A 25,644-nucleotide genomic window follows, 5' to 3' on the forward strand; every position below is an offset into this window, starting at 1 on the left:
TGCATTTTAAGATGCCTCCATTCATTCCTAAGAAGTGAATTGGGCCCCACACTGAAGACATACAGGATTAGGGCACAAGCACATTAGTGAAAGAATCAGGTGCTCTGTCCCTTCTCTGCATCTAAATCATGAGAAATGAACTGCTTATGGGAGAGACAGGCAGAAGAAAGACTGATGAAAAAGCCAGGGCTGAAGGCAGGTTTCCCTAGAAAGGAAGGGCCCCCGCTCTCCAAAGGAGAGCAGTAACCAGAGCTACCCACATTCCCAAGCAGACTCCAGGAGATAGCCCAGGAAAGACAGCATTTTTATCCGGACACGCACTTTCCATGTTGTAACTGCTATTCCCAGCAGAGCTGTGCCTGATCCCACTGAGCATATTCAGGGGGTGGCTGCCTGGTTCCTGCATGGGCTCATGGTAAGCAGCTTCCCTGGACACTAGCACACCAGCTTTGCAATAAACTGTGGCCAGAGGGCCTCACCCATAAGGACTGGTTTGCGCCACATGTACCACAGCTGTGAGCTAAGCCCGTGTCTTACTCAAGAATACCAAGGAGGCTTGACGGCTAATTGATTGTTAAAAAATAGGGTTCTGGATGCTTCATGGTCTAGAAATGCAGTCTGTATGACTTCACTTATCAGATTTCAAAATGATATGTAAGAAAACAGGTCACACATCAAACTGAGGACAGAATGTTTGTCATATTCAGCTGGTTAGGAAGTCTCAGTGGGAAAATGAATGGCAGCTTTATGTGTAATTGCAGTTAACATCATATTATTCATGTACAGAAATTAAGTAAACCCCACAGGAGCCTCAGTGGAGTGGCGGGTTAGAGCTATGCTGGGGGTCTTAAACTATAGCGAGAACACAAAGTGGCCCTTCAGGAAACTTCCTGCTATGTCGTGCCTGATGCCTCATGTCCCCAGCATGTATCATGTAGTCTCGTAAAATCCAGAAGCTAAATAGAAGGAAGGGATTAGTCTTCCTCAGTAGCGACTGCAGTGTTGGCTGAAGCAAGTGGGAACAGAAAAGGATCTGAAGTATCAAAAGACCTGCATGACTATTTCACTCTAGAGAGGTGGGGAGCGCACCAATCTCAGGAAGCTCCTGGCTCTGCTTGCTCTCATGGTGGGGCCTCATGGGCTTGAGGAAGAGTCATGAGGCAACAGTTTCTAACTGTAGATTGAAAACTGATGTCGAGCCACTCTTCAGTGACATGCTGTGTGAGTGGGACTTAGAGTTTGGAAATATTACAATTCCAGGAGCAATACATGACCTGAGAAACCACAGTATCCACCCAAGCCTGCAATGAACGTCAGAGAGTGCTTGTCAGAGATGCTGTGGAAGTGGAGGATCAGAGGAAAGAGGACAGGGGGCGGGCTCAGCTTCCCTTGTCTCATTCTCCAAACAATTAAACTGTGCAACAGCTATTAATATGCCAGTTTATAGATGAGGACACTGATATTCAGAAAATTGTCTTAAATCAACTAGCAAATAAATGGTGGGGCCATGACATAACACAGACTTCTCTAAACTCAAAGTAAAGTACATGCAAACTTGTAATGTCCCTAAATCAAAATAAGATTCTCACCTTTTAATTCTTAATATTTTTTTGTGCTGGGAATGGAATTCAGGGCCTCATTCATGCTAAGCACATGCTCTACCACTTAACTACACCCCAGCCCCGAAAGTTTCTTGTATTTTCAGAGTTTGGTATAAATGTAATGAAATGCATTCTTATATTTTTTTTATCTTTACTTGATAACTTAATTTAGAAAGTTCTCCACTGGATCCTTCATGGTAAATATATTTGGCCATTAAATATATATTTAGCCCTTTATTTTTGGTTATATTTATTCATTGCTTTATTTTTCAAATATTCAAATTTATTTTTCAAATATTCAAATTTTCCCAAACATGATCTTTTCTTTGGCCCACTGCATTCCCATGAGGAAGACAGCCATAGCAACTGCGTGCCTTCTTTATAATGAGGAATATGAGTCCTTTTAGTTTAAAAATACTTGCGCGGCATAGCAAGGTCCTGTGAGCTGGCAGGCTGGGCTCCTCATCCTGACTCACACTGGGTCACTAGACAATAATGCATCGAAAAGAACCTGGTTGACCTCAAGCTGGGGTGTGGAGCAGACAATTGAAATGGGGTCAGAAGGTCACAACAGACCCCTAAAAGTCTCCGAACTACAGTTTTCCTGTCTGCAGGACAAAAGCAATGCTAACTTTACTTTCTTCTCAGGACTGACTTTATGAAGCAATTGTTTACATTCTTTAAGTTTGTGAAGTAGTTTTATAAACCTCAGTTTCTCTCTCATATTATTAACACTTTATGACAAAGGAAGTTATCAGTTCACACAAGTAATTAGGAAAAGGAACTAATAAGACAGCAGCTTGAGTATATTAATTGAGATAAAAAGATGATATTTCAAGGCCTACCCCAACGTAGGTTAAATTTCCTTGAAATTTCATGTTCAAGGTAGCTCTGGAACTTTAAACCAAAAAAAAAAAAAAAAAAAAACAGTGCAGAAAACAGATATTCTTGCCACCTTGAGAAAGGAAAGTGTTCCAGAAAAGGGAAAAAGAGAGAGAGAGAGAGAAAGAGAAGATAAAAATTTAAACAGCAGCCCATATATTCTGAGTAAAAATGATCACACTCAGAAAAATCTCTTCCTCCCTGAAGAAAGTTAAGAACAGACTGTTAGAGTCAAGTGTGCAGTGATATTATTTTCTGTTTCTCTTGTCAGAAGGGATTCCGTCTTTGAAATATGTCTAGCAAAACTGCAGATTTCAGTCCCATGATTAATGAACTAAATTACATTTTATTTCTTAAATGTGTTGCGGATTCACCCTGTGGTCTCCCGATGCCGAGGCCTGGAGCTGCCGAGCGGCACATCTGGTTGCAGGCAAGCCGCTCTCCGGGTGGCTCTTTCTTTCCTTCCTTGGGAAGACGCAATGTGCAGAGCTGCAGGAACTTTTATTGGGCAAGTGTGGTTTTTAACTCTCAGAAATGGTGCTTACTCTCTGTTCTCTCTTCTCATGAGGAGATACATTAATTATTAACATACAGAAGAGGCATCTAATTCATTATTCTCAAATTTTGTTCAACATGATTTTACATTACCTGTTGATACTGTCCCTAAATAAAATATTGGCATTCATCAGGCAAATATTTTAATGCCAACTTGCCTGAAAATGATTTTCCAGAGACTTCATAATAATAATTTATATCTTAGCCAGGCGTACTTTTCCAGAGGCTGAGGTGGGAGGACCACAAGCTCAAAGTCAGACTGAGCAACTCAGTGAGACCCTATCTAAATTAAAAATAAAAAGGGCTGGGGGTGTAGCTCAGTGGTAGAGCGCCCCTGGGTTCAAATCCCCAGTACCAAAATATATATGCATGTATGTATTTTACATCATCCTTATAATCATCACTTTACATAAAGACTCATGTCTGGACAAAAATGCACAACCTTATTTTTGTAAGTCCTTCTTCCTCTGTCAAAACACACCACACTGTCCTGGAACATGCCACTATCCCAGCTGATCAGCATTATCACTGCTCTACAAGGTATAGAGAAATAAATGCCATTTCCTCCTCTCTCTTTTTTTTTTTTCAAAAGCACATATGAGTCTTAAGATATTTAATAAAGGAAAGATCCTGGGATCAACAGTAATAAAAAATGTTCAGTCTCTCATGAGATGTTCTCCCCCTCTGTGTGCCTTTGGAGGGCTCTTCCTTCCCAAGCCATATAAAGGCTCTGTTTTGGAAACTGCAGCTCTATAAGTGTGGCCCAGCAACGCCCATTAGGTATCGCGCAGGCTTTTCCAATGTCAAAAGGAGACGTGTGCTCATGTCTAGAAAGGCTCCCTGAACAAGTGGAATAGAAATAGAAACTGCTTCTCTTGGGGATGTTAGTTCTGGAAGCTTGTTCCCTCGGAGCCTGGGAGGGACGAGGGACGGGAGTCAGCTGTGATGCCACAGCCCACACCCCCCCTCCCGAGAAACCTGTTTACTATTGCATGCTTGTTTGTTTAACTTTCCTGATGAGAACAAGTGAGTTAAGTGTTTATGTCTTTTCTTAATTTGGGGAAAACACAATCCGAAAAATGACGTTAACTTCTCCACTGATTAAAAAGTCAGTCATCAAGAATGGCTAATACAATATAATCCAAAGTTGTGTACAAAATTAAAAAGAAAACATTTTCATGTGAAAAGAGTAGTTGTATCTACTTTCAGATAGTGGAATACAGGTGACCTTTCTCATTTGAATTTTTAATGTAAAACAGTATCTTTTTCTAAAATGAGCACAGGTCACACTTTAATATTACTCCCTAATTAAAAAGTGACTTGCAGCTAGACAGCAAAGATGGCAGAACCGCAGCACACTGGGCCATTACCTATGAACTCATTTGCTGTGTTGTGCACTGTGGAAGACACCCTCCCCTACAAGTTCCCAGTCTGAAGAAAATTCCTAAGGCAAGTTAACCATCATAAAATATTCAGACCATAATCAAGCAATTCCTGTGGAGGCGCTGATCATTTCCAGAGGACACACTGAGGAAAGGGATTCACAGGGTCTGGAAATGGTAGCAGCAGGAGGACTCCCAAGGACGAGTGTGTGATGGCAGGGAGCATGGGCAGGTTTGCAGAAGGACGAGTGTGTGATGGCAGGGAGCATGGGCAGGTTTGCAGAAGGACGAGTGTGTGATGGCAGGGAGCATGGGCAAGGTTTGCAGAAGGACGAGTGTGTGATGGCAGGGAGCATGGGCAAGGTTTGCAGAAGGACGAGTGTGTGATGGCAGGGAGCATGGGCAAGGTTTGCAGAAGGACGAGTGTGTGATGGCAGGGAGCATGGGCAGATTTGCAGAAGGAGGCAGGAGCAAGGACATTTCAGATAAGAAGCCGGAGAAGCAGAAACGAGGCAGAGTACATGGGATGTGCACTTGGCTAGCATACGAGGGGACACTAGTGTGTGTGAATGGACAGGACACTGGATCAGGGACTGAAGTATAGACTGTCAATCATTCAGCCTCTATGTAGAAAAGAATTAAAAGAAACTGCATTTAAAGAAGGGGAGGGCTATGATTTTGAAACAATGTGTTTAGAGGAGAAACTAAGTTATCATTGGTTCATCTAATAAATGAGTTTGGAGAATCCATTCACCCTCTCTGTTCCTCTCCTCCACTCGGAAGACAAGCATGGAAGCGGGAAGGGCGTGCATTTAGGAAGGCACAGAGCACAGGTGAGAGGCGCCAGAGATCTTAGAAGTAGGTGGCTTGGGTGACTTTAGAACTGGAGATGGACTGGACAGAGGCATAAAGGAAGGGGAGTCAAGGATGGGTCTGAAATGTCTGAGTTTCACATAGACATATCGCCATGTAGGAAAACAGTGAAATCTGTAAGAAGGTCAGACCGGGGAAAGGAAGCTCCTAAGTTCCGTGTGTTGTTGTTTCTGAGGTGGGAGCACTTTTATGACAATGAAATGAAAATTTCAAGTCGGGCTGCCCATACGGACCTGCACCTCCAGGGTGGAGGCCTTGAAGCTATGAACTGGAGCTGATGGTCACCGAAACGGTGGGCCTAGAGCACAGGCAAAGAGCACGAGGAGGGAAGGAGAGGGTGAGGTGCCTAGGACTTTGGCTAAACAGAAAGGCATGTGTCTGAACACGGGGAGCTCGTCTGTTACCTAATAAGCATTAACAGGCACAGGCAACATTCTGACAGCTGTCCCAGTGTTACACAGTCCCTATAATCCAGACTGCTATCTAGGGAGGCAGCAGCAGCAGCAAATAAAAAGGACAGTTGAAATGTACATAATTATTTAATGTCACCTCCCAGTCTGGATTGATGGTGACATATGCAGATGCCAAAGTATGCAGGTTTAGATTCAGTGCCTATCCCTTTAAAACATGAAATCTCCTCTATTTATGAGTTACCTGGAAAGGGAACAACAGAATGATAACCAATCTCTCAAACCACAATCCCCAAGAAGTCTCTAGTTGGACTATTATAAAATGAATTAGCAGGGAGGAAAACTGCATGTAGATATCTGACGCATTACATATAATTGAGCTTGACAGCCCTCTCTTTTTCTGAGGACTCCAGAAAACAGTATTTTGGGGGTGGGGGCTCTACAGCCTTTGCATTCCAATTTCTCTGCAGCACACAGATCTTCCACAGATGGTCGGGGTAGAGGGAATACAAAGAAGGAAAAGGCCAGTAGACAAGGACAAGGATCTGCAACATTGACTGCCTCCCCACCCATCAGGCCCAAGTCAATTCTACCAGGCCCTCCCCAGACCCACACTGAATTCAGGTGAAAAAGGCACAGAAACATGAGGAAATGTGGCTCTCTGCATGAGCTACAAGTGCTGGCTAGGTCTTAAACGTTGCCCACGGTCAAGCTGATTGAATATAGCACATCCTGGCTCAAATGTTGATTGAGTTAGGCCATGTGGCTTTAAAGTTATGGATCTGAGCCCTGTTTGAATGATTTGGCCCCCTTCTATATATTTGGAGAGCACCCATCTGTTTTTATGCTTATTCATAACTACACCATCTTCCAGCACTGTGAGGGCCTTTAAAATATAGTGACATGACTGAGGATGAGAAATTAGGAGAAGGGGTGAATGTTCTTACTCTCAGACAAACGTTCATGGGAAAGCAATTTCCCTCACGGTTCTGCCCAGCTTCTGTTTCTAGGGAACACCCCAGCTCGGGTTATCCTGGAAGGTGTGTGTTGACCACCACCTATACTCAGAGCACAGTGTCTTCATTCAGCCAGTTTGTTGCCTCCAAGGTTGACTCATCTCACTGACCCCCAATGTCAGTAAGAAAAGAAAAAAATCCAAAGTTCACAAAGGGGGTTAAGAATTTTTCTTCTTCTATTCTGTAAATCCCTTGAAACTCTTGACTAGAAAGGGAAGATCACTGAAGGGCAGGAATCAGATATGAAAGTGGCTTGGGGTGCTCAAGTTTCAGGCTCACACAAGAATTGGGAGAACAATTGCTGTTCTTCTGGGGGTGAGGGAAGAGGGTTACCCAACCAACACAGCCTAAAACCCAGACTCTGGATGATGGAGGGTTTCTGTGGCAGTTTGGCAGCCAGGTCTCCAACTGTCAGTCTGCCCCTTTTCCTTAAATACTTGCCTTAAACAAGTTCAAATGCACAAACCCACACCACACACACACACACACACAGGTCAAACCCTCTTCTCCCACATGGAACCTGGGCACCAGTTCTAGTACCTACTGACTCCAGGTCCGGTGGTCTGGTTCTACCTGCTTCTGCCTCTTCCTGCTCAGGCTGGAATCCTGACCACCCTCATTTCAAGGGAGGTGAGGAAGGCAGCTGGCCTACCAGCTCCCTCCACGTTTCTGTCAAAATGCATGCGTCTACCATAGATTCACATGGCTCCCTGAGAGTCTTCGCACTGTTGCTATTCCTCGCGTTGCACTCCTTCTGTAGAGGGGTCTTTCAGCTCGGCTCTCCTGCCTGGGTCCAGGGGTTTTTAAGAGGAGGGGACATCCCAACCTCAACCTGGGGCATTGCGCCCCCTATCGGCGGGGGAAGGCATAGAGGAGCGCGTCTGGTCAGGCTGGCGGTTCCACCCCACGCAAAGCTGCGCGGCCTCAAGGTCCCTTCAACTTGCAGGAAAAGGGCGGAGGTCGGGTGGGAGGGTTTGCAACTTTTTCTGGGCAGGGGCCGGGACCATTAAAACCAAAACATATACTGTGGGTTGTGTTTTAAAAGTTAAAATTCCTCATTGAATTAATTCCTCCTGTACTTATTTCACATACAGCACTCCCCGCAACAAGAGGGATCCCCAAGGAAGCCAGCTCTTCAGACCTGAGGGTAAGCTTCATTCCTGCGTCTGAGTTTGGGTGTTATTTCTCTCCCCTCCAGTTAAGAAAATTCCAGCCACTTGCAAATAACTCCAGAAAGCAACCAAAATAGGAATAGTATCTGCCCTTGCTCTTTTTCATAAGTTGGGTCTTAGGGATTCAAATGAACACACATATTCCAAATATATTCCTCATTTTTGAAGCTGAGCTTGGCGGAATCAGTAACACAAAAATAAGTAAGCCCCAGAGTTCTCGGGAATTAGAACTTCCTCATTCCGCAGTGCCGCAAAAGGGCTGGAGAAACCAGTACCCAAAAAATGTATTCTATTCCTGTACATGAGGATGTCGGGATTGCAGACTTCTTAAGATTCTGATTGTCCTGACTCTTTTGAAAAGTCACTTGTGCATGGAATTGATTTGTTCTGACATGTTCTTTCTTTCATAAAATTTCTTGAACCATTTATGCCTCGATTCCCCTCTCCTGTGCTGAAGTGGCTATCAGCCCTGTAACGGGCTTCTCGGATACTTTTACATTAAGAAAAGCAGTTCCAGGGCCAGTGACCTATAGTAATTTTTGAAGTCTTAAACCCATAATCAATAAGCCATAACTGTGTGACTACATCTTCCAGGTCGAGAAACTAAATACAACAATTACTACTAAGAATATACTAGTAATCAGACCACAGTGGAGATGTCTTTTCAAGAACTTCCATAGCTTGAAAAAAAAAAAAAAAAAAAAAAAAAAAAAACCAAACCTGCCAGCCCAGAAGCACTACTCTCCTTAGTCTTGTATGCAGTGAGTGCATCTCCACTTTTACTGGTTTAATAAGAAACAGTGTTTAGGGAAAAATAGCCTGTGGCAGTTTGTTGATGCTTAATACTGTATGAGAGTGTTGGTTTTTAATGGAGCATTGTTAGCCTGAACACCAGGGTATCTGCTTTTTCAAGAGTCCAAGTTCTCCTGGATACATAACAATGCTGTTGACATATATGGGCCCTCATTATCTTGTTGAAAAGGGAGTTCAAGAGCCCCAAACCATGAGACTCACAAGGTTACTGCATCAAAGTAAAATAGAATTGGACAGAGTGCCCATTCCTATGGATGGATCCATCATGGATTGCCGTGTTGAGCTCCCACAGCTGGCTTTACAGAAATGACCATAGGGAGTTTGCCCCTTCTCCAGACTATTATTTTTTTTTTAATGTCTGTCTCAAGCTCTGAGGAAGACTCTAAGAGTCCTGTTAATTAAGCTTACAAACCTGGATAGAGGACGCTGAGCCCCAGCATCGGTGTTAGACTATTTATTTCTTTGAGGGAGAATGCTCTATTTCCCGCCACCCTAAATTTAAAAAAAATAAAAATAAAAAAAAAACTAAACAAAAAACCATTCTAGCACTTAAAAAAACAATAATAAGCACAAGCAAGCCTTCTTTCTTTGTAAATACTCCTCTGATTTCAAAAAGTCGGTCCTCATAAGGCTTCCGATGACCCCATCTCTTCTAAGGATTAAAAGAAATACATATTCCAAAAGCGGTAGAAACTGGGCACCTCCAGGAGCTGGATACATTTCGGGGTCGAACCCGCACTGGACGGGCCAGTGAAACTTTTGCAACTACCGGGTGCGGTTCTCCAGGGGCGAGGTGTCAGCTTTGGAGGTGGGCCCGGCGAATGGAGCTGCCGGTAAACAGCGTAAAGAAGGATTGTAAAAGCAACGTACTTTTTAAAACAAAAAAGTCAAATTAATCTAGAGACACTCGCAGTTGAAAATCTACAGCTGTCATTTAGTGCGAAGGGGTCCTGGAGGTGACTGTTACCCCGGAGCAGCGATCAAAACTAGCGGATCCGAATCCGTGGAACAGAAAGGCACCGCTGCTTCTGATGAAAAGATTCATTCTGCAGAGGGCACGATCGGGGTGACATCTCCTTGGCTTAGAGTTGATTTACTCACTGGTGTTGTAAAATCTAAAATGACGCCCCGGGAAGAGGAAGGAACTGCAGGGACCAGTGTGACACGCTGCTGCGGGCCTGGTGCCCCTGCGCTCGCTCGGAGGAAGTAGGGTCGGGAAACAAAACTCAGGATCGCGCGGCATCTAAGACGGGCTCGGAGCCGCGGGAGGGTTTCGCCGCCCGGTGGGGCAGCGACTCCCGGCTTCTTAGAGCTGGGAACCTGCCCCCAGGGAGTACTGGCGGCCTGGTGCCTTGGACTTCACAGGCCCACTTCCCTGGCACCTCAGAGTCCTCTGCCCATTGCCCGAAAGCGGGCGGGAGTCCCTGGATCCATTCCTCAACATTTCAGGAGGACGCCCGGTCCCCTAGCCCTGTTGCAAAGTAGACTTTCACCACGGCCTTCGCATTCGGCCTTGGGGGCCCAGTGACCGCCCTGGATTCTGAGTTTCACCTTCCTGCCCTCTAAAAAGAAAACTTTCCTGGCTACCCTTAAGTCGATCTATTTAATTGGCTCCCCTCTTGAACTAATTGAGGGCAGAATTCAAATTCAGAGTGCCAGACCCGAGGTCCAGGGTGGTGCCGCCTAAGACACTTCTGGCGCCGTTGTGACAATTGCGAACGCTGAGACGCTGCGGGAACTGATAGTATTTTGATGCGAATTCAACTGGGGAGCGCCCTAGAAAATGTTCCCCCTCTCCTGGGCGTTCCTCTGGCGAGGAGGAGTTTGGGGAGCTGGGCCCGCAGGAGTGCGCGACTGGTGGATTGGGCGGGCAAGCCGCGTTTACACCTCTGCCTTTGTGACAAATCGATTTCCCGCGCCGCTGTTCTACATTTGCATCCCGCCGGGCCCGGGACCCAGCTGCGCCCGGTGCACACTTAGCGCTGGCTTGTGAGTGTGTGCGTGTGTGCGCGCGTGTCTAATTGACTTTCCGTCTACCTTTTTATGACTACATGTGTTTCCAACAAAAGGTCTTATTAGGACAATCTGGTTTCACTAATTTAGGGGTTGGGAACGTGGAAGGCAGGCGCTTTTTTTAGAGTTTGCAGGAGTCGAGATTAAGAAATAAAAGCGAGATGCACTGTCCTTCTAGGGGTCGGTCTGCCTCTGTTTATGACCGGTTACTCTTTCCTCTCCCTGGTCACCCCTGTTCTGCCATCACCCCCATTCACACACCAAATTGCCAAACTCACCATTGGATTCCTAACCGTGTTAAAGAGCCCAGAAGTATGAGAAGTATACTGGGCCAGAAGAATCTATAAAAAGGGAGAAGAAATCCTTCTATAGAAGGGAAAATAGAATGAACCTCAATCTCAGGGGTGGGGCAGGATTGCTGATGAACAGCCGGGGAGGTCAGGAGGAAGCCCTCACTTTGGACCCAACTCAGTTTCTCTTTGCTACACTGGGGCCACATTGTAATTTAAATTTTTGCAAAATTTAAGAATCTAATATTGAAAGTGTAAGTTGGGGCCTGTTTTGCTAATTTCCTCCAAACAGAATATTTAGAAAGGACAGTGATAAGAACTGTTTCCATACAGCTGGAAACGTCAAAGTCATCTTTTCATTGTTCCTCATCTCTCCAAAGGAGATTATCTTTTCCCACTCCGGAGTAATCTCTCAGCTGGCTGTAAGAAACATCAGCTCCTGATGCAATTTTTCAGTCCCTCTGACTCCTAGCGTGACTCCTTCAGACCCCCTCAGGACCTCTTGCTCCAGTGTTCTTCTGCCAGAGACTCCCCTCTCCTCTGCTTCACAGCCTGAGTCTCCTGTGCATTGCAGGCTGGAGGCCCAGTTCAACCCCATAGGTCTTGACTTCCAAGTAGCTCACAACTTCCTCTGAAACTCCTTGTGGGAGCCCAAGAACTAAGGGACAGTAACTCCACCATTACCGGACTTCGACTCTGCATTCTCATCCCCAAGGAGAGGAAGGAGTTGAGGAAACACTGCTGCTAAAAGCAACAAACTGTTTGTTAGCAAAGCCCCACAGCCACCTCTGGGAAACAAGGCCTTCCACATATAGATATTTTCTCAGACACTTCCCCAATCCTAGGTGCCGGTCATCTTGTTCCCATCTTCTCACTTTGCATTCTGTGATCTCCTTCCCAACCTACTGACTATCCTCTGCAATACATCCCCTCCCTGGCTGGCCTCTGGCGTTCCTTTTCTGGGTCCTCTCTCCCAGGGCCTCTTCGTCTTCAAATGGAGTATCTCCAGGGTTCCCATAGTCTTGTACCCTTCTCCCAGGACAAACAGTCCTCAGCCCTGCCCGCAATCCTAAGTTTGTCCTTGAAAGTCCCAGTGGATGCCACGTGTGTGGTGTGGCCTTGGTGGCCCTAGGCCTGGGGCCCACAGGAGCCATTCCCCAGTCCCAGGCAATCTCCCAGTGATCTCCCTTGGCTAACAAATCATTCCTGGCTGTTTGTAGCTGGCTTTTCCACCTAGCTTCCCTGGGTTCCTAGTAGAATACCATAACAAATCCAGAGACCCCTTCTCTTGGCATCCACTCAAAGAGGCCCAAACACAGGTACCTCTGCCTCTCTGCAGTACCTGATGTTCACTGGCAGCCTTGGCCCTGGGCTTGCAGAGGCCAAGACCTTGGTCCTGCATTTCCCATCCTCCTGCCTTCACTTGGGGCCAAGCAACAGTGTCTTGTCTCTCTGCTCCACCCTGGCCTACACAGCACTTTCTTTGTAGTCCTGTTTTCTGTTGGGGGTCCAGCTTTCAATCCTCTGAATAGTGTAGATGTTTTGATTAATACTTAGCCACAGCAGAGGGTCAGAATTTTAGAATAAGAGCAGCTGAGATTCCAAATACTATTCTTCTAGTGTTTATGTGTTTTACATTTTCCCTAGTAAAATGTTTTAAATAATCATAGTACTTCACAGTGCATTTGTCAGAGCTAAAAGTGCCTGGCAAACACCTCCTGCTGCTGGCACTGCAAGCAGGAGCAGAAAATCCAAAGCTCAACACCCCCCAAAACAAACAAACAAACAAAAAATCTGTGGCAGCTCCCAGCCCTTACTCTGGACTTCGGACACTGCCTCTTCATTCCTCAAAGTTGGCTGCCTTTCTTTAGTGAAGGGCCAGGCAAATCTCCTTCGCCAGCCCCTGAGGCCCTCTGCAGAAAGTAAGTGGGCATAGGGTAGATTGGCCCCAGATTCCTCCTGGCTAAAATCGCCAAGGGGCTTTCAGGTCTGAGCTAAGAAAGCAGGGTGAGAGTGGGTACCCTGGAGAAGGCCTCTCCTCTTGACCACTACTACCACTGTGTTCATATCCTATTTCCAACTGTTTCTCCGTCCAGTTTGCTTTATATGTCTATTGTTTGAAAGTCAGAGATGGGCAATGTTTTGTGAAAATCCTAGAATGGTAGCAGGCACCCACAGGTTCCGAATTTCACCAAATATCTATTAGCAAATAATGTGTGGAAAGAAATCATTTCAGAACTTCCTTCCAGCCAAGTTCAGACTCTGGCAACTTGGAGGAGAAAAGGAATATCTGAGTGCATCGGATGTCACCTGGAATGAGGCAGGTGACAGGTCTGAACGATGGAATACTCTTGCAGTCACGTTTTAGAGGCAAAGCTAATGCCAGGCGAGCTTTCATGGTGATGGGGAGGGGGCGATATCAGTCGGTGAGGATGGGGAAGGGTATTCAGCGTGGGCTTTTCTGGAAGTCTAGAGGCCAACAGGCAGAGCTACTCAAACGTGACACCGGCTTTGGCCTTGAAGCCCGCGATTTCCCACTGTTTCCCTCTCGTGCGGGATCACCTCGAGCAGGATCTCGGATTTACCCCTAAAGGACATTCCCTCTGCTTCGCCCGAGTTTACCCAAATCAACCAGCTTTGTGCTCTGCCTCAAACCCACTTGCAGGTGGAGGCAGAAGGAGGGGACAGAGAGCAGCCTGGGTGACCATGACCGAGGCTGGGCGTTCCCGTGCGGCTCGCGGCTTGCGGGCCTGGGGTGCGGGCTCCGGGTGGGCAGCCCGCGCGGTGCCGTCCCCGGGCGCTCACAGCAGTCCGGGAGGAGCCCTCCGACCGCGCAGCATCTGTAGCCGGGCTCTCCCCCAGCGGAGCTGGCTTTCCAGCTTGCGCCCCCGCGGGACCTTTCCCAGCCCAGCGGGCTCGCCCCGCCTGCCGGATGTCGTGGCAGCGGCGCTCGCGCGGGACGGAGCCGCTGCGCGGTGGGCTTGAGCGAGAGTCCCCGGCGGTCGGAGGCCCTGCCCAGACCGCAAGGCCTCGGGGCCTTTTCCCGACTGCCTCGGCTACGCCCTCCGCAGAGCCTCCTTTTCTGGCCGCTTGCGCCCCATCCGACCGGCCATTTCTCCGGCGGCCGCCGCCACCTCTCCTAGAAAACCGGGGCTTCTCCCGCTGGCACGGGCGCGCTCCCGCCTCCCCACCTGGGCCTCCGCCCTCCATCCCCGCACACACTCCCCGGGGCTCGCGCCCCTCACTCACTGTCCTGCTGCGGGGTGTCGCTGCCACTGGTGAGTCCCGGCGACTCCAGCAGGCTCCTGCCCGCCTCGCCCACGCTTTCGTCCGCCTGGGCTGCCACCATGTCCCCGGCTTCCTCCAGGTCTAGCAGGTGACTGACGGAGAAGTTCTTTTTCGCCTGCAGGGTGTCGAGGTTGCCCGGGCTGTCCAAGCGGCCGCCCAGCGCCGGTTGCCGCTCCAGAACGTGCCCGTAGCTGGAGGTCATGGTCTCCCCCTCCAATCCCACCCACCCCCCTCTTCCCGCTCGAATCAACACCAAACGCTGTGGGCGCGAGGGGGGAGAGGAGCAGAGTGGGGAAGAAAGAGGGGGGAGTGGAGAGAGAGAGAGAGAGAGAGAGAGAGAGAGAGAGAGAGAGAGAGAGAGAGAGAGAAGGATAGGAAGGCCAAAAGGAAAAAAAAAAAAAAAAAGGAAAAGAGGGCGGGGGACCCCTTTCAGCAGAGCAGAGCGTTCTGCACCAGCAGCCTCCCGCAGCCTTAGTTGCTTTCCTGGAGCCAAGTCCGGCGCGATCCAAAGAGATAATCCACACCAAAAAATAAAATTTAAAAAGTTACCCTATGTTTAAGTCAGGAGCAAAAAAAAAAATTCCCTTCCAACTCTCAAAAAGCATCCACACGCGCACACTAAAAATAATAATAGGGGGAGAAAGACAGGGGAGGCCAGCAGGCGGGGGAGTTAGGCAAACAGAAGAAGAGGGAAGAAGGGGTGGGAGAGAAGAATCAAAGTGGGTTTAAAAAAAAAGGTTAAAGGAGTTATTCCCCGGCAAGAGTTCAAGCACCAACAGAAGAAGGCTTGTTCCAGCTTTAAAACATCTTCAAGCAAACGTGTTCCCCCCTCTCTGCACTCCTGTGGATTCTCAGGAGTGACTAAAGTTTCAGGAGGAGAGGGTGATGTCTTGCAGATGTATTAGAGAGCAGGATTCTCACTTTACTTTTTGTAAGGAATAAAAAAATAAAAAATTAAAAAAATTAAAAATAGGAGTTTAAGAGTAGGAAGGAGGGTGGCGCGGGTCCCCCCTTCCCCTTCTCTCTCTCTCTCTCTCTCTCTCTCTCTCTCTCTCTCTCTCTCTCTCTCTCTCTCTCTCTCTCTCTCTCTTTCTCTCTCTCTCTCCCCCTCTTCTTGCTGAGCGCCTTTTTCCTTCTCAGTTGGATCAAGAAGCTCTCTGGCACTTCAAAAGGCACAAACTGGCATGCAGAGGAGGCTTTGTAGGGAATACAAGAAAATTGGAGACCCCAGGGAGGGCAGATCTCGACTTAATAGGAGCCTGTAATTACGTGGCAAAGCCTTTGTGCCGCGCCTGACGTTTTACAGACCCCCTTTCTCCATCACAATCTCCTTCTTCCTCCTTTCCCTCGGACCAAAAAACAGTCTGATTAAGAAAACCCCCTTTGCCAACATCAGAGCCAGAGAGAAAGGAGAGGGAGGGAGCAAGAGGGAGAGAGGGAGGAGGGAGAGAAGAGGGAGGGAAGGGAACTAGAGAGCCCCTTTGGATTTTTAAAGTAAGGTCTAATTATCATTCCCCTGCAATAGTATCACAGGGAGAGAAGACAAACTGAAACTCACAGTCACTTCAAACGGGCTGATTATTTTGCTTCGGCATTAACTCCTCCAGATTTGTTTAAGATCCTGTAGGAAAATCTCATTTGCATGTTTTGATAACAGCTACAGGGAAACTTGTTGGGGAAAAAAAATCCACAACTATCACAATCAAAATTTCTTTTCCTTCTGTTCTTCCCCCGTTTAACGTTTTCTGTTGTTCTAACAGTTTGGGGGGTGGGAGTTCAGGGAGAGTCAGAGAGAACGAGCAAGCGAGAGAGAGCAAGCATATTATGGCTACGTCTGCTCTGTAGAGACAGCCTATTAAAAATGTAATAAAATAACAAAAGCGATAATAATGGGAGGCTCTCCCACGCTTTTCCTGCGCACCGAAGGAAGGTCGGGGACTAGAAGGCACCAAATCGATTCGCGGTTTTCCCTGCGGTTAGGAATCTCGGGGCCAAAGGCAATAGAAAATTTAAATATTTATTAAGTTGGAGGAAAGGACTCCAGGAGTATATCACAACCGTCCCTCAATCCTGCCAATTTTTTTAACCTTTTTAGTGCGCCGAGATCGCTTCCTCGTGCGACGACGCTTAGCCCCGAGGGTCCCGCCGCCCCAGCTCGGAGCGGACTGGAGCCCGCCGGGGCGGGCGGCGCGGGCAGGCTGCAGCGCGGCTGTGCGTCCGGCCGGGCGCGGGCGGCTCCGAGAGGCGGGCGGACGCACCCCCGCAGGTCCACGCACAATGCTCTGTCGTCGTCTGCCCAGCACTACCGACAGAGGACCGAGAGGTGCCGAGCCGTTTTTTTCACGACCCGTCGGAATTTGGTAACAGCTTTAATAGTCTCATTAGAAATGAGTTACTATATGACGAGTAAGTAAAACATCGCACGCTTATTTATGGCGCGGCATGCGCCCCAGCCACGCACACGCATCCAGCGGGCTCCCCGCTCCCTTGATTGATAGGGTTTTCTCCCTCCTACAGCCGAGAGGGTCGACTGAAGAGAAAGAAGCGTCCGAGTGTGTGTAAATGGTTTCTGGGCTCCAAACGGCATCGTTAGCCCAGAACTTCCAGCCCTGATCTGGGAAAAGAACATTTGATGCCATCAAAGGGCTGTGGATTGAAACCAGATGTGCTCGCCTCGGTTCTTTCCATGCATTTAATTAAGGAGCCAGGATGGAGGAGACTTTTTCATCATTAGTCCACCCTCTTCCCCTCCTCTGCCCGCCCCCTCCCCCTCCCCCGGGGCCGCCGTACCCCCGACCGGGAGCCCGGAGCCCGGCCAGCGCCGCGCAGGTCGCTCAGCCCCTGCGCAGAACCCGCTCCAGGCAGTGAACATCTGTCGGCCTCCGAGCCGCGCCAGCCGGACGCGCGTGGGGCGGGCGCGCGTGTGTGTCGGGGCTGCCCTCCCCAGGACCGCCAGCTCCGCCGCCTCCGAGCCTGAGCCCGGGCCGCGCGGGCTCCCGCCAGCCGCTGGAGTGGACGCGACCGCAGCGCGAGCAGGCGTTTCCCCTCCGCGACCCGCTCTGTGTGCTCGGGGCAAGGCCGAGGAGCGCTGCCGCCTTCCCTGCCACGCCGCGGGCATGTGTCCCCACGTCCCCACAGCGGATCGGCCTTCCCGCAACCTCGCCAGGACCGGGGAGCAGCACCTCACCGCTCCCGCCCCTCAGTTCTCCACACCCGTTCACACAGTTGCGTATCTCTTCGTCCCGGCACCGGCCGAATTTCCCTTTGAGACAAAGGTCTGGGTAAGGGGTCGGGACTTCTGGGCTCCCGAAACAGGCGATTTCCCCCTGAGACCCAGGGACCTCGGTCAGTTGGGGGCACCTCGCCCTTTGAAGGGGGTTCACTTCGTCCCAGCGTGCAGGTGGCATGGTTGAGACCAAGGAAAAGCAGCAGGAATTGGGGGTCCTAGGTGAGCACCTGGAAGCACGGTCAGAGGACTCCACTTACTTTGGCCACGTTCTCCAAAGGCATCAGGCGCGTTTTTAAAATCACCTACAGTTCATATCCGCCAGTCCTACCAATACAGCTAGGATGCTAACGGTTTCAGCAAAAACATCTGGACATACTCGCTAAACATTTGCCGACCAAATATGTTTATATATGATTTTCTATGCGCAACATTTTCCCCCAAATGTCCCTCCGGCTGAAAGTTCAAATACAAGCCGACTACGCTGCGCCTGGCTTCTCCAACCCAGGCGGCATAGCTCCAGCCTCTACTTCAAAGGCCAGAGGTCGGGGACCTTCGCTCTCGGAAAGGGGGTGACCTTTGAAGACTATGAGAGCACAGAATGTCTCCCCCGAGCTCCGAGTTGGAATTCAGGGGCAGAATCCTAGTGTGCTCTGGGAAAGGGAGCATCTGGCAGGGGACGGGTTTGCAGCCACCCAGGAGGGAGAGGAAGGCAACAGGGTCCACTCCCAACGCGGTGTGTTTTGGAATGCCGCGGAGGTTTGTGGGACCCTTCACCACTGAAGAGGGGCTCCTCTTTGGGGACTATGCTATATGTCTCAGCGGCAGGTTCTAAGTTGCAGTGTCCCCCTGTCCCTACATCACCACAGGGAATCGGCGGCCCCATGGGCTGCACTGGACACATCTGCTAGGCAGCAAATCCTCAAGGCAAGTAGCACCCTGCAAAATTGCCCCACACCTGTTTTTGGGGAGTGGAACCTTTGCCTGTGATTTTCCTCTTCCTCTTTTTCTCTATTAATAATCACAAATGTATTGGATCTGCCCTGATTATGTTTATATACAACATTTGTAACTTGTTGAGATTCTGGATTGTAATTTAAAACTATCAGAATAATTCTACAGGGAAGTTCAAGACAGTACTTTTACCCAGGAAGGAACCGAAGGTGCGTTCAGACTGCAGAAGGCGTTCACAGAATGGATCTGGGGCTGTCATCTTCCCAGTACGCCCAGCTGCAGGCCAGGGAGAGTCCTCCCGAAGCCCAAAGGTCACTGCGCCTAGCCTCTCCACTCCCAGGCTGTAGTCAGTGCTTCTTAGAGGGGTGGACCAGAGTTCTGTGGGCTCAGGTTGCAGTTCCCCAGGAGAGCCAAGTGCCTCCAGAATTCGGGAACTAACATATGGCAGAAAGATGTCTGGAGAGGAGTCTAGGAGAAACTGTGTCTGACAGCACAGGCTCATCTCCCAAGCAGGCAGCGGGCCTGGCCTGGGAACTTAGAAGGCCCTAGAGAAAAATGGCCTGCTGCTGCCCCTGTCGTTTCTTAATCACTATTTTGCTTTCCCCATGTAACTTCCTCTTAGGAATAGTTGGAAGGAAAACATTTCTAACTTCAACCCCTTGAACATGTGTAGGCGTTCGTTCAGCTTTAGCTTTGACTTCCACCCATCAATCAATATTTATTAAAGTTTGAGGCCCTGGATGATGTAACTAACCAGAACGCTCTTCCTCACGACCCTTCCAGCTTCTGAGAGTGGCTTTCTAATCATTCTTTCTTCCCCACTCCCTTTAGAATAATTCCCATTTGGGATTCCTCCCCAAGTAAGTGGGAGTGAAGCTGGGACTAGGAAGAAGTTGCCAAGAAACCAGACCAAGGTAAGAAGGAGGCTTGGTTCACAGCCTTGTGCCTTGGGTGGTCCTACTCACAGGTTTGGTATTGATTACTGTCCAGGGCTTCCCTGGCACTGGAAGCTGGCAGAACTTTGCCTCATCTGGCTAGCAGAATGTCCCCCACCCTTAGCTTTCCTTCTGAACTAGAAGCCAGGAGCTGCACTCCCTGACATGTTAATAAGCTGACAGATAATCACGTATGACAGGTCACAGGTTTCATGACACACAAAGAAGCGAGTTCTCCCCCCATACAAATGTGCTATGGGGTGGAAATGCTCTCTTGCTCATGGTTGAGAATCTAGTACATATTCATCCACAATAAATCAGGAAAGAGTGAAATGCAAGATGGATTCTGCAGGGTATCTGTTATTTAATGTTTTTGAGAAGGAAACTTTAGGCCAGACCTCCCCTTTGCCCTTCCAACTCTGGTTCTTGCAATCATAAGTGATGTTTCAGAAACATTCTTCCTGTATGCATGGGTGAATGCTTTCCACCCATCCCAACTCCTTCCAATAGCCCTGTCACATTATTTTGAAATTGTTTCAATACTGAAAGCAAGAGGAATAAACACATTACCAAGTAGAAAGTGGAAGTTCTATCACAGTCTGGGGAGCCCAGCTAATTCAGTTGGGACCTAGGACAGTTTCAGTGGGCCCATCTGTTCCTCTAATCACGGGACACTGGCTTGCAAACACCATTATGGTAGCTTTAGCTACAGACACCACTGGCCTGCACATTGGCGATGCAGTAAGCATTCCTTAGGCCTTATTCCACTGAACACCTCTGCTGGAATTGACGGTGTTGAGTGAGCAGTCTCTTTTAGAATTTCTCCTAGTCCTTATGCCACTTTCTTTTGGTCTTCATGGAGTAGAGTTTCCCCTTTTAACTACTGATGTTTTCCAGAGTTCTTCTGTCTGTCATCCTTACTGTCCATCACAATATATAGGTTGCTTTTAGAAGATCTCATACATTTTCATGGGTGAACAAATGCTTGTTTGTCACCATGTCTAAAATTTAAATCCAAGAGTTGGTCACCTATTTACTCTGTTGCCTTGGACAAACTGAAAATGTTACCTCTCTCAGTTTACTCATCATTCGGATAAGACTAATCATGACACCAATGACATATATTCATGCAAATTAAGTGCAAGTGCATGCAGTCCATTTACCATGGTGTTTGGCATATAGCAATCCTTGAAAATTAAAAGACAGCTATCTTCTTGCTGGACATGCACATTTATTAAACCAACTTAAACTGAACATCCCAAACTGACCTGACCATCTTCTCCCCACCCTCCTCCTCATTCTCAGAAGAGAACCAAAGAGTGATCCCAAATTCCTCCCTCTCCAGCTTCTCCAGACAATCACTGAGGTCTACCTCTGTTGTCTAGCTGTCACATGGCCCCTGCCACAAAATGACCAACGAGCGCTAATGAAATGGGAACTGAAGATTAAGTAATACTGGAGTAGGCGAACCAACCACACTACATGTGAGTACAGAGGTATATTTGTGTGCTCATGTTATAGAAGCAAGCATCAATTAGTAGTGAAGGGATGTTGCCAAATGCCCCCAAAAAGATGTGTGTAGGGGCCATACCTTCTCTGCCAGGTGGAAACCAGGCCTGACTCACCAGGCCAATTCAAATGGACCACAAATGGTCATCGGGAGAATTAAGAAGGAAAATAAAAGGAAAGTGCTTTATTGTAGTCAATATCCAACAACTGTTAATTCCTCTCCTCTGCTCTTTCCCTCATACTCAGATGATCCAGTTTCTTTTGTACTGCACGGAAGAATAGGTGACTCAATTCTTACTCATCCTGTATTTTAGAAAAATCCTTTAAGGGTGGGCACATGCAGGTAACTAAAATGCTTAAAACTGGGAATGGTTCCATGCAAGCAGCAGCACATGGAGCCACCAGGGAAACTATTTGTAACCCTCAGTCTTGCAGGAGAGAGCTCATTCCCGGCGGGAATTTTGTGTCTCACTCTGAGATTTAAGGCATCTGCATGCTCTCTAGATTCTTGACCCTGCAGAAGACATCTGAGCAGAGGTCCCAGGCTGGCTTGGTACCTCTTCAAGATCCCAGGTTTTGGACCCTGGAGCTCTGTTTATAGGTTAGGCAGAATTACGGTGGAATCCTACAGGACAGGTATAAAATGCTTTAGGCCTGGGTAAGTTTGGCTGACTTGATACCTGCAAGGTCCCTGGGCAGACTTTTTGGCTATTCATGGCATAGTCAGTAAGTGAGCCACTGTGGATGACCTTCCTTGGCTACTGCTCCCATAAATCTGGAGCCGAGCACAGCCTACTTCTCTACTTGCTTTCCTCCCCCAATCCTTCACAAATCTCTACCTTTCTAACCAGCCCCCTCCTCTGCCTCCCCCTGCCCTCCCCTTCTCCTATGAAGCTAGCTCATGAATAAACAGCCAGGCTGTTTGCCGTTTCTTTTCTGATTACATATGTTAGGTTAAGTATATATTTTTACCCTCCTTTTTTCTGTTTTTCTTCTGTTAAATATACTTGCATCTGTCTTTTATCAAGTTTTGCCGCACAATAAATAGTGGTAACACAGTTTTGGAGACTTTTTTTTCCTGCCTGCCTCAAAGGGAGGCACTGAGATAATGTGTATGTAACTTAGTATAAAAGGCGCGATTGCATGAGAGTCTTTGCAACTACCTTTACCTCCAGTTATCTTTTCCTACTATGTTTATCTTGCCATTTATCACTACAAATAAGGATTTAAACAGTTGAGGTGAGAAACCTGATTTTTTAAAAAAAATCTAAAATAATATATTAGCTTAATAGTTTGCAGATCACAACCTACTACTTAGGTCACTATGCACCTCTCCTATGTGGCACGTGCCTTTGTATTTTATGAATCCACTGCCCACTCTGCAGGAAGGCACTGGAACTGCCTCCCCCAGCACACACAAACTCACTGTAAACAAACTCACTGCCCTCTGTATAAAGGTACAACATGGGGGCTGGGATTGTGGCTCAGTGGTAGAGCGCTTGCCTAGCACATGTGAGGCACTGGGTTCGACCCTCAGTACCACATAAAAATAAATAAATAAAGGTATCACGTCCATCTACAACTAAAAATATTTTTTTTAAAAAGTACAGCATGTGTGATTATGTACAGTAAATAGTACTTAATAAAAGTTACCATACTGGTTTACATATTTAACATACCATGCTTTTGATAGTTCCTTAGAGTATATGCCTACTTATAAGCAATAAAAAAGCTTACTGTAGGACAGTGTGCCATGCTCAACCAGGGCAACCTCACACAGCTTGTCTTGGCTGCATCACAAGCCCACATTGAGTGAGCTACCCATGCCATCTAGATTTGTGCAAGTACATGCTTGGATGTTCACACGATGAAGGAATTACCTAATGATGCACCTCTCAGAAGAGATCCCCAGGGTTAAGGGACACAGGGCTACATATTAGTAATCATTCACAATAAGGACAGGCTAGGGAAGAATAGTTACTTCATATTAGGTAGAAGGGAGTGAAGGGAGGGGAAGGGGTGTGGGGGAAGAAATGATAGTAGAGTGAAACAGACATTATTACCTCATGTATGTGTATGACTGCATGACCAATGTGATCCTGCAATATGTAGAATCAGAAAAATGAGAGATTACACTCCATTTGCGTATGATCTACCAAAATGTATAAATGCATCCTACTGTCATGTACAACTACCTAGAACAAATAAAATAAAATAAATTAAAAAAATAGTCTAAATATGCCAATTAGAAGACCTTAAATGTTGTGCCGCTATAGGCTACTAAGAGAATCATTTCTTAAAGTCAAAGAGAAGTTGAGAGCAAATAGATAAAAAGTATACTTCATGCAAGCAGTAGCAAAAAGATATTACCACCACATAACATAGGCTTAAAAATAAGAGGCATGTTAGAGATGAAGAAGGATACTTAATAAGGACAGTAAAATCAGTGTTATAGGGAGATATAATTTAAATTCATGTGCATCTATTAATTTGGCTTCCAAAAATAAACATCAGAAATTGGATAAAACAAGAGGAGAAATATATAATCATAGAGGATATTTAATATGTCTATCCCATATCAGACAAGGAAAGAAAACCACAAATTTGTTAAAAAGATGGAATCTGAAAAACACTTGACCCAGTTGACAAATGCAGAACACTGAAGTCAATAGTGACAGACTCTATGTTCTCCAAAACACATATGTCAACATTGCCCACAACGTTAAATGACCACATGCTGAGTTACTAAACGAGTTTCAAAATTATCGACACTAGTCAATTAAGTAATTAAGCTAGCATTCAAGCAGAATTAAGCTAGTCATCAGTAAAAAAAAAAAAAAAAATTGAATGCTTGGAAACTAAGCTGTTCCCTTCCATGAACCATTAGTCAAAGAAGAAATTAAAGATAGAAACTAGAAATATTTTGGACTATATGACAATGAAAATCCTCTATATCCAACATACAGAATGGAGCTACTTGATGCGGATTTTATAGTCTTGAGAAACAGTAGGAAAAAAGGACTAAAAATCTGTGATCCAAATATCTATTCCCAAAACTGCAAAATTCTGCAGATTGAACACTAAGCAAATGGGAGGAAGGAAACAATAAAGGGAAGAGGTGAACATTAATAAAGCAGAAAAAAGAAGGTATAATGGAGAACATTTGTGAAACTAAAGGAAGATACTTCGAAAAGACCAAGAGAAGCAATCAATTCTTAGCAAGTCTGAGAAAAAATAAGAGAAGAATAAATTATTGATATTGGGACAATAAGAGGGAACATTAATTTAAATCTGTAGATTTATCAAGTAAATCTTTCTTCCTTCCTTACTTCTCCCCTCCCTCCCTCCCTTTCTGGCAGGGCTGGGGAGAACCCAGGGCCTTGTACCTCAAAGGCAAGTGCTCTCTCACTGCCTCAGTTCCCCAAATAAATCCTTAGAGAGGATTATCAATGTTTTTATTCTAATAAATTTGAAAATTCAGAAGAAATGGGCACATTCCTAGAAAAAAAAGTATCAAAATTGACAAAAATAATTAAAACATGAGTAATTTTCACAATTTTCAAGAAACTGAATGTGTAATTTTCCCCACAAAAGGATCATCAGGCACAGATGGCAGTAAGGGTCAATTCTTCCAATGACTTAAAGAAGAATAGTAACATTATAAAAACTCGTGATGAAAGGTAAAAAAAGAGGAAATGCTTCTTAACTTATTTTATGATACCAATATAATCCAATATCAAAAGGAGACATTACAAGAAAATGAAATCACAAAAAAATTAAGGCAAATTTTTACAAATAAACACATAAAACTTCTAAACAAAATATTAGCAAATCAAATAAAAATTATATACAAAAGCCTAATAATACTTCACAATTGAGTTTATTGGAATGCAAGGCTGGTTAAATATTTTAAAAACTAACCAATGTGATTTGCCACTTTGGAACAAAAGAGAAAAATTACATGTTTATCTCAGTGATGAAGTAAAAACATTTGATAAAATTCTGCATTTATAAATGTGTTGGAATTGGTGAGTGCCTCCTTCATGTCTCCTAATTTCTCTTTTATAGTTATGTTGTTTATCTCTCTGTGTTGTATTTTGAATGACTTCCTTGGATCTGTTTTCCAATTTATTTGCTATTTCTTTAGCAGGATCTGGACTACTGTTCCACCCATCTACTGAATCATTTTATGACAGGGAATATCAACATTAATTGACTTGTTCATACTCTCCTGTTTTTCCCTAATGACTTCTATCATTTCCTTTATTTTTTTAATGCTTTGAATATATTTAATTTCTTTAAGATTGATTTATTATCATTCTTTAATGTAAAAAATTTTCCATTTGTGTATTCAGTGACTCTTCTTCAAGGTAGTTTATTCATTTGTGATTATTATTTTTTTTAATAAGGAACTCTAAAAATAATTGCTAAAATGGTGTATCTAAAAATCAAATTTGGCCAAAATCTAGACAAAAATTTCTTGAAAAATAAAAGTGTGGAGTGAAATAATTATAAGACCTTTGTAAGAAAGATAAAGAAAATGGTTAATTTTAGGCTTTCTTAAGTTAAATTAAGTTTGTATGTTACAAATTTGAGGTTAACCACTAAAGAATATAAATAGAACATATAATTTCAAACCCATAAGGGGAAAATGAAGAATTAAGAAAATTCAATAAAATCAACAGAAGAAAACAAGAAAATGTGGAGATGCATAGTTAATATAAA

The 25,644-nt window shown here is 46.0% G+C and overlaps 1 protein-coding gene across 2 annotated transcripts in view; it reads right to left on the reverse strand.

The window, feature by feature from the left end:
• The window catches only part of PRRX1 (paired related homeobox 1), a 69,204-nt gene extending 53,545 nt beyond the window's left edge, over positions 1-15,659 (reverse strand). For both annotated transcript variants that reach the window (XM_079106416.1, XM_079106417.1), the window contains exon 1: positions 14,257-15,659. In XM_079106416.1, the coding sequence (XP_078962542.1) occupies positions 14,257-14,497 (241 nt within the window). In that variant the 5' untranslated portion in view covers positions 14,498-15,659. The remainder of the gene's footprint in view (positions 1-14,256) is intronic.
• Between the last annotated feature and the right edge of the window lie 9,985 nt (positions 15,660-25,644).

This window comes from Sciurus vulgaris, assembly GCF_902686455.1.
Source record: "Sciurus vulgaris genome assembly, chromosome: 12".
Taxonomy (NCBI): domain Eukaryota; kingdom Metazoa; phylum Chordata; class Mammalia; order Rodentia; family Sciuridae; genus Sciurus; species Sciurus vulgaris.